A 9,613-nucleotide genomic window follows, 5' to 3' on the forward strand; every position below is an offset into this window, starting at 1 on the left:
TTTTTCTGTCAATATGGGGTGCTGTGTGTACATTAATGAGGAAAAAAAATTAACTTAAATGATTTTAGCAAATGGCTGCAATATAACAAAGAGTGAAAAATTTAAGGGGGTCTGAATACTTTCCGTACCCACTGTAAGTACACAGGTTGGTATTAGGGCAACTTAATATAAAGTGGGACCAAATATTCATTTTCCAAAATGTTTCTATTTCAGAAAGAAAAGAGAGGGATTGTCATGGTTAATTTTTATAATGACTACGTAACATGCAAACAAACTGCTGACATCTCAGATGTTGCTGGTGAGTCCTTTTGAAAGCAACCTCAGTGCCTGCATACTGTAGCATTCCTTCATTGAGCACTTTATTATATAAGGCAAGACACCAGTATGTGACTCCACTTCTCTATATGACATTCAGATCACTTTGACCATATCAAGAAAGTGGCTGGCTCTAGTATCATTGGATTTGGAGGAGATTATGACGGTGTGCCAAGGTAAGCATGCTGATTTGTGAATAGACTGCCTGCATTCCAATCTAATGATAATACTGCTCAATGACATTGTGGTACATTTCACATTTGTAAAGCATGTGTATTGTATACAATGAGAATTGCCTTTAATTGTTTAAGACAAGAAACAGGATACTACATACATAACCATTAATAAATAATGCTATGGTTTTAACAGGGTGCCAGATGGTCTAGAGGATGTATCAAAGTACCCAGACCTGGTGGCTGAACTTCTTAGGCGCAAATGGTCAGAGGATGAGATCAGAGATGCTCTGGGACGAAACCTGCTGAGAGTGTTCAGCGAGGTGGAGGAAGTAAGAGCAATTCACACACAGTCAGGAATACATTAGTTTCAAACTCAGTATAATATCAAATCTACTGCCCTGTTTGCTCACTGAACCTTTTTCAAAAAATTCTAAAAAGTTACTTTTATGTTTTAATAGGTAAGAGATCACCTAAATGGTACCAAACCAGATGATATACCCATCCCTCTTAAAGAAGTTCAAAATCCCTGCAGGACAGACTTTGGTTATCAAGATACATCCAGTTCAACATGCATAAAATCTTTCTATCCGCTAGTCTTGGTTCTGACACTACTGAACAAGTTATTATAACCAACCCCTCAGTTGACTGTATACTCCTGTAGTACTGTTTTTGGAGTATGCAAAGGATCTCTGATAAAGGCCTGTAGAGAAATTCTGTAAGGGAACATTTTAGAGAGTTTAGTTTAGAGCAAGTGTTTTTAAGAAATGTAGACTAAAAACAAAAAGAAATTAGACATGTAATTATTTGAAAATTGCCACTTTTCTGTTCAGTGCCAAGCAAGTCAAACGTGTGAACAGCTATTTTTTATTATTACTATTTTCCATATTTTTAAAGTCATCAAAATTATGAAATAACACAATGACTGAAAAAGCAAACTGAAAACATCAGTATTTGTGCCCTTGTTTCTATATTTGTCCTGTTAGATTTGATGGTTTTCTGTTGATTTATTAGAGGTGAAAACTAGCAAATTATAGGCAGCTTTATTTAAATGATGATACTGACCACTCTGTATGACTTGAATTGAAAAAAAAAAAAAAAAGTAAAAAAGTAACCCATATTAGGCTAATATTCCTGAGACAGAACAATGAATTCCATAAAGTTGACTAGGTTAAATTTAGGACTGTTCTTCACTTAAATTTGACAAACTGACTTCAAAAGACTGTGGCACATGGATGTATATGATGACAGTAATTGTGTTGACAACATCCAGTGTGTCAGTCTTGTGCTGACTGTAAAAAAAAAAAAATCAATCCAAAGGCACCACCTAGTGGACACACCGTTGAATATTCTGATATATTAATGACTCCTTTCTTAACATCATATCTGTATGGAAGCCCGTTTCCGCCACTGAATAAAAAAATATAATTCTGTAAGTCATAATAATGAGAAACTAAGTCATAATAATGAGAAACTAAGTCATAATAATGAGAAACTAAGTCATAATAATGAGAAACTAAGTCATAATAATGAGAAACTAAGTCATAATAATGAGAAACTAAGTCATAATAATGAGAAACTAAGTCATAATAATGAGAAACTAAGTCATAATAATGAGAAACTAAGTCATAATAATGAGAAACTAAGTCATAATAATGAGAAACTAAGTCATAATAATGAGAAACTAAGTCATAATAATGAGAAACTAAGTCATAATAATGAGAAACTAAGTCATAATAATGAGAAACTAAGTCATAATAATGAGAAACTAAGTCATAATAATGAGAAACTAAGTCATAATAATGAGAAACTAAGTCATAATAATGAGAAACTAAGTCATAATAATGAGAAACTAAGTCATAATAATGAGAAACTAAGTCATAATAATGAGAAACTAAGTCATAATAATGAGAAACTAAGTCATAATAATGAGAAACTAAGTCATAATAATGAGAAACTAAGTCATAATAATGAGAAACTAAGTCATAATAATGAGAAACTAAGTCATAATAATGAGAAACTAAGTCATAATAATGAGAAACTAAGTCATAATAATGAGAAACTAAGTCATAATAATGAGAAACTAAGTCATAATAATGAGAAACTAAGTCATAATAATGAGAAACTAAGTCATAATAATGAGAAACTAAGTCATAATAATGAGAAACTAAGTCATAATAATGAGAAACTAAGTCATAATAATGAGAAACTAAGTCATAATAATGAGAAACTAAGTCATAATAATGAGAAACTAAGTCATAATAATGAGAAACTAAGTCATAATAATGAGAAACTAAGTCATAATAATGAGAAACTAAGTCATAATAATGAGAAACTAAGTCATTATTATGAGAAAGTTTCTCATTATTATGACTTACAGAATTATATTTTTTTATTCAGTGGCGGAAACGGGCTTCCATATATATCTGTATGATCTTCTTGATAACAATAACAAAGCTGATTATTCTTTTTTTTTTTATTGCTCGTTATTTCTTATTTCTGTTATCTAATTCTAACCTTTACAATAACCTCTTCTGTACTACTCATTTAAGTTAAAACTTCATCACGTGCTCTGCTCTTGTTTGCTATAAATTTTACATTCATTGAATGGATATTCTTATATAAAATGCCTCATACCAATAAAGGTTTTGTGCTAAAAGAGGTTTAAGTGTAACAAAATTATTACCGTGTAAGATAAATTAGCCCATGGGTTTAGGGGCCTTTTGGCTAGATCAAAGTAATTCACAATAATATAAGAAAATTATATTCATAATATAATATATACATAAAACTAAATACATTAAATTAATGTTAGCATATAGGGACACAGTACCTTGGAATATAAACATCCTAATAAATACTAATTCTAATAATATATATATACATTTGAAAGCAAGAATATATTGTCAGGCTGTGTGGTATATATACTGTAACTGAGAAATAGGAATTGAAGGAAGCTAAAAAGAAAAGAAAAGGCAAGCTATGTTAATGATGGTTATAAAACAGGACCTGCATACATATATACTGCATACTACATAAAATGTTTTGTCGTTACACCTAAAAATTTGCTTCATGTTGTGCTAAATTAAGTGGTTTTAAGTAAAGATATTGTTCAATGTTCAATTTATTTATAAAGCACCTTAAAACAACCTTAGTTTACCAAAGTGCTGTACACAGTTACATTGACCCAATCACCCAATATAATAAACACGTCATTAGAAAACCACAGTCACAAAACATTGAAAGCATGGGAAAAAAGATACGTTTTTTAAAAGACTTTTAAACTCAGACACTGAAGAAGCTATTCTGATGGATAATGGCAAATTGTTCCATAGCTTGGGGCCAGCAACAGCAAAGGCTCTGTCACCCCTACATTTCAAACTAGCTCTGGGAACCAAAAGCAGATGCTTAGTCTGTGATCTGTGATCTAGCTGGATTGTGTACAATAATCAACTCAGAGAGATATGGAGGAGCAAGGTTGTTTAGAGCTTTGTACACAAATAGCAGAATTTTTAATTGAATGCGATAATTAATTGGTAACCAGTGCAATGAACGCAAGATAGGCGTGATGTGATTCCTTCTGCGACTGCCTGTGAGCAAACGAGCAGCCGCATTTTGGACAAGTTGCAGACGATGAATAGATGAGACAGGCAGCCCATAATATAGCGAGTTACAATAGTCAAGTCGCGAAGAAATGAAAGCATGAATTACAATCTCAAAACTCTTCCTGCTTAGGAAGGGTTTAACTTTTGCTAATCTTCGCAGATGGTAAAAGCTAGCACTCACAGTAGAATTAATTTGTTTATTCAGCTTTAGGTCACTGTCCAGTATGAAGCCCAGATCCTTGACCTCAGCAGAGCAATATGGGGAAAGAGAGCCCAGATCAACGGTGCTCAGATCAGTTTTCTCATTAGGCCTAAACAGAACAATTTGAGTTTTATCGTCATTCAAATGCAAAAAATTATTGGTAAGCCATGTTTTCAATTCTTGGAGACAGGCTGTTAGTTGGTATAATGCAGACTTGTCATTGCGCTTAAGTGGTATGTAAAGCTGGGTATCATCGGCATAGCAATGATATGACACATCAAATCTCCTAAAGATTGAACCAATGGGTAACATGTACAGCGAGAACAATAATGGCGCCAAAGTTGATCCTTGAGGAACACCACATGAAGAATATGCTACAGAAGAGGAATATTGCCCAATACTGACTGAAAAATCTTCTGTTAGACAAAAAGGACCGAAACCAGTCAAGTACAATGCCTCTAATACCAATGCAGTGCTCCAAGTGAGATTCAGAATACCATGGTCAACAAAATCAAACGCTGAACTGAGATCTAAAAGCACTAAGGCCATAGTATTACCAGAATCATTAGATGTTAAAATGTCATTAAAAACCTTCAGAAGGGCAGACTCTGTGCTGTGTAAGCTTTTAAAACCAGACTGAAAAATATCGGAGATACAGTTAGTATTCAAATAGGTTTGTAATTGCATAAGTACTATTTTTTCTAAAATTTTAGATAAAAATGGCAAATTTGAGATCGGTCTAAAGTTTGAGTAAACTGCAGTATCTAGTGAGGGCTTCTTACAAATTGGTGTCACAGAAGCTACTTTAGCATCTTTAGACAGTTGTTAATGATAATCACTAGGTCTAAACCAATGGTATCAAAGATTTGTTTAACAAATCGTGATGGAATAACATCAAAGGGGGAAAAGGTGGATTTTAATTTGAAGGTGATTTCTCTGCATGTCTGTATTGAAACCAATTCAAATTCACTCCATTGAGTAGTGGATAAAACGGGATCTAAAACGGGGTCTGACATAATAGCTAACTGAGCCTTAGCATTATTAACTTTGCCTACAAAATGCGTAAGAAAATTTTCACATAGTAAAGGTGAGATCTCTGGAAAAAGCTGCACTGAGGAGTTTAAAACAGAATTGATTGTTGAGAAAAGTGTTCTAGAGCAATGTAAGTTTTTGGCAATACTTTCTGATAAATATTTCGCCTTTGCAGCCTTAGCACCCTTTTGAAATTTGTGCACTGAGTCTTTCAGCATTTCGTATGACACTTGAAGCCCATCTTTCTTCCACTTACGTTTGCATTGGCTACATTGCTGTCTGAGCTCCCGAATGTCACTATTTATCCATGGCTGGGTCTTGCATTTTAAATTAATACGCTTGCGAGGTGCAATAAGGTCTAAAATATTGGAGCACCTATTATTAAAAATCTTCACCTGTTCATCAACACTCGAATGTGAAGTGATAGGATCTAAAATAAAAGGTTGATGAGCCTCCAGATACATATTTGATAAATCAGTACAGGATTGAGCAGTCAAAATACGAGACCAACATACCTGAGTTGATGTAATGCTAGGTAATGAAGGATAAAGAGTGGTAAACAACACCGGTATATGATCAGAAAAAGAAGCATCACAGAACTCAGCATCAGCAACAGATAAGCCGTAGGTCAATATCAAATCTAGTGTGTGACCAAGACAATGAGTGGGGCCTTTTACCCATTGTACAAAGTTCAATGAGGACATAAGATTTAAAAAGTCCTTGGCTAAAGCATTAGCAGCACAACAGACATGAATATTGAAATCATATTATTTTATATGAAGGAATACACCTGACTTCATTAGGTTTTACAAACAAAAGGGTCAGATCAGGTAGAAACACCTTAGGGCAACAACTGCATTTTTTAAGGTGTAGGTCATGAGGTTCTGTATGTTTTTAGCAACCGTTCTTGGAAGTCATTTAAAGGGGTCATATGATGCTTTTTTAAAGATCATTATTTTGTGTATTTGGTGTAACAGAATATGTTGACATGCTTTAATGTTCAAAAACCACATTATTTTTCAAATACTGTACATTATTGTAGGTCCTCTATGCCCCGCCTCTCTCAAACGCTTCGTTTTCTACAAAGTCCCGCCTTCCGACAAGCGCAGTCTGCTCTGATTGGCCAGCTGACCCAGTGCATTGTGATTAGCCGAACCCCGCAAGCACTCGTCGGCAATGTAACGCCCCTTACCATAATCGCGAGCTTCATCTTTCAAAATAAATGTAAAGACAGAGCCCGAAAGGGGAACAGAGTCGCGTGACAGACACAGTGATGAAGCTGGTATGTGTTTGTGATGTGACGCGCTTTCTCTCTCTCTCGCGATCTCTCTCTCTCTCTCTCTCTCTCACACACACACATGATGCGCAAAACTCCGCATTTGAACAGTCAATAGCAAATACTTAAACTAATAACAAAACAGTTGCTGATTCAGAAGCGCCAGATTGTCATAGCAAAGTCAGAATTACCTCCTCTCCTAGGTTCACGAAACGGTCGTCCATAAAATGCATTGCTGTTCTGTTGTAAGTAATCTTAAAGATTCCTAAATGCATCTACTTTCGGAAGGCCAAATAAAGTGCTTTTGCTTTCGCCTAGAAACACACGGCGTCTCCCAAACATGACTGCTTCAACACTAACTGCGGTTACTGGAACCACGCCTTCTTTCTTTGCGTGAACATTTGGGCGGCATTATGCAAATATTTCCACATAGTGAGGTAGATATGTGGGGGCGTGGCAGAGTCTTAACTTTGATAAAGAATATCTCTTTGGTTTTGAGACTTTAGTCTTTGCAACTTCAGGGATCTTATCTATGCACAATAAGCTTGTAACACTCCAAAGAGAAAGGAAAACTTGAAATCGCCTCATATGACCCCTTTAATGCATTCTGTAGTTCACTGAATTTATTGTGACAACACTAATAAAATGTTCGAGAATGATCTGAAGTTGCATCATTCACCCTATTTATGCAATAAACATAAGTGCCTGTTTATACCAGTACAATAGTTGTGGTTGTAACAAGAGCTGCATATGTTCACAAAAAGGATTCGGACAAGATTTTAAAACCAAAGCCGAAACAATCACATAAAAGTCAAAACTGAAGTCATTTCAGTGAATGCTCTTTTTAATTCCTTTTCCTTATACATATGAGACCAGATCAATGTTCTACTGAACTGCAAGGCATTATTAATGACTTAATGTACGTTTCCATATTATCAATTGCATATTCAGACCCTTAATTAATGCTGCCTTGTACTGAAATAGAGATCTATATACTATACAGTACAATATTCAGTTAAATGTTATCATTGATATTTGTACTTTTAATGTTAAAGTATATTATAAAATATTTATTACACTTTATTTTAAGGTGCCCTTGTTACAGTGTAATTATACGTTTAAGTACTAAGTAATATTAATTAATGTACTTACTATATGGTTAGGGTTAGGATTAGGGCTTGTCTTAGGGTTACTTGCATGTAATTATGCATAATTAATTGTTATTATAATAGTAAGTACATGCAACATGTATAACAAGGACACCTTAATATAAAGTGTTACCAAAATATTCTTAACAAAATAATAATAATAATAATAAAAGTAAATAAATATGATTTTGCTTACCTGTTAGCATAACCTATTAGTATTGTATACAAGTATAAATTGTCAAAACAACTAGAATTAAAAAAAAAAAATAATAATAATAACAGTGTTCATGGTCACATCTTGTATTCTGCAAATCCTCAGTTCCAAATAATAAATAAGTTCCCAATATTCCATAATGAAAACAACCTCTTTATTATGAGTGAATTGGATGGGTTAAAAAGAATCAGAGAATAAAATTAGCCGAAAACCATGGGCATAAGTCATTTGTATTATTCCATTGCTAGTTCCCAGCTAACACTATAGACCTGTCTAAGTGTCACATTCCTGTGTCTTCTAATGCAAAATTGTCTTTAGCAGGTTTTCCTTCTTTTGATGTTGAAACATCTAAAGACCATCCTTGTTATTGCCAAAGCGGGTTAGAAACAGTAATGAGTGCTTTCAATATTCAATACTGAGATCTCTGATATCCAAAGTACCTGCAGGTTAGATAAATCTAACCTTAAAAAAAAACAGGATACTGGATACTGAATAATATTCTTAAGCAGTAAAAACCTTTATGTTGTCTTTTCGTTGGTTGTATACGTCAGCTGCTTTGTCCCTACCTTAATGGGTATTTCTCTTCAGAGTAGCACCAAATTAAATTTCCTTTCTGAGTAGCAACATGATACATATGTAGCCACAAAGCAGGAAATTCAGAACAGGCTTCCTGCCCATACACTGAATGATCTGAGTTAAATGGATCTGGTGAAAAGACTGTATAATGCTGTATAATGTTTGAGAAAGGTTTAGTGTTTTTTTAGTGGTGCATATTAGGTCATATGAAATATTCTGTACCTAAGATCATTCAGCTTATTGAGGAGAGGTGTGCAATTGTTTTTTACGCAATCAGACATATGATTTTCACCAGCTGATAAAACAGACACAAATACTAAAGAATCACAGAAGGGATAGTTTCAATTACATGCAATTAGTTGAACTTAAGAATGCTTTTTGGACCCACTTAAGTAGTACATAAATATATCTGTATGTGTAATTTCATAATTCTAGTTGAAATATGGTTAAAGTGTACATTCTTCAGTACATTCACTGAAAAGAGTTTAACGTAAACTCAAATACACTGTCATTTCTCTTATAATGTCATTTCTGCTGAAATGTGTATGTAATGTATTTGTGATTTCACTTTTGTAATTTGAAGTTGCAATTTAGCACATTTTAAATTTACTGTAGATGTAATGTTGAATAACACACTACAGTTCGAATAATAATCAAGTACTTTACATGTTCATTAGTATGTTATTCAGAACATTGAAATAAGTGAAATGTGTACTTTAAAGCACATATTTTAAAATACAATTTAAAGTGTACCTGAAAGTAAATACACTTGCGTACACTTAAGTGGCCTTTTATTTCATTCATATTATATGTACATTTTCCAGTTTTTTAAAATAGACTTTTAAGACTTAGTAAACTACAACATTTATTACATTTATAGGCACACTTACTTTTCACAAGAGAACCCAGCATTCAAAGGACTGAATAATTAACCATCCAAAACTTCCCCTGATATGTAGGGCGTTGTTACCCAGAACATCCAATCAACCAAACAGGAACACGTTGTGCACTGAAACGCCTTTGAAACATCTTTGCAGCCACTAGCAGACACCTAGCATTGGCAACAAGTTTT

General features: G+C 33.8%; 1 protein-coding gene across 2 annotated transcripts in view; it reads left to right on the forward strand.

Moving 5' to 3' along the window:
• Positions 1-1,797, forward strand: part of dpep1 (dipeptidase 1) — a 12,324-nt gene extending 10,527 nt beyond the window's left edge. For both annotated transcript variants that reach the window (XM_016540936.1, XM_016540935.1), the window contains exons 7-10: positions 214-298; positions 416-491; positions 685-820; positions 950-1,797. In XM_016540936.1, the coding sequence (XP_016396422.1) occupies positions 214-298; positions 416-491; positions 685-820; positions 950-1,120 (468 nt within the window). In that variant the 3' untranslated portion in view covers positions 1,121-1,797. The remainder of the gene's footprint in view (positions 1-213; positions 299-415; positions 492-684; positions 821-949) is intronic.
• Positions 1,798-9,613: the final 7,816 nt, after the last annotated feature.

Source organism: Sinocyclocheilus rhinocerous, unplaced genomic scaffold, assembly GCF_001515625.1.
Source record: "Sinocyclocheilus rhinocerous isolate Xijiao unplaced genomic scaffold, SAMN03320098_v1.1 scaffold36, whole genome shotgun sequence".
NCBI classification, from domain to species: domain Eukaryota; kingdom Metazoa; phylum Chordata; class Actinopteri; order Cypriniformes; family Cyprinidae; genus Sinocyclocheilus; species Sinocyclocheilus rhinocerous.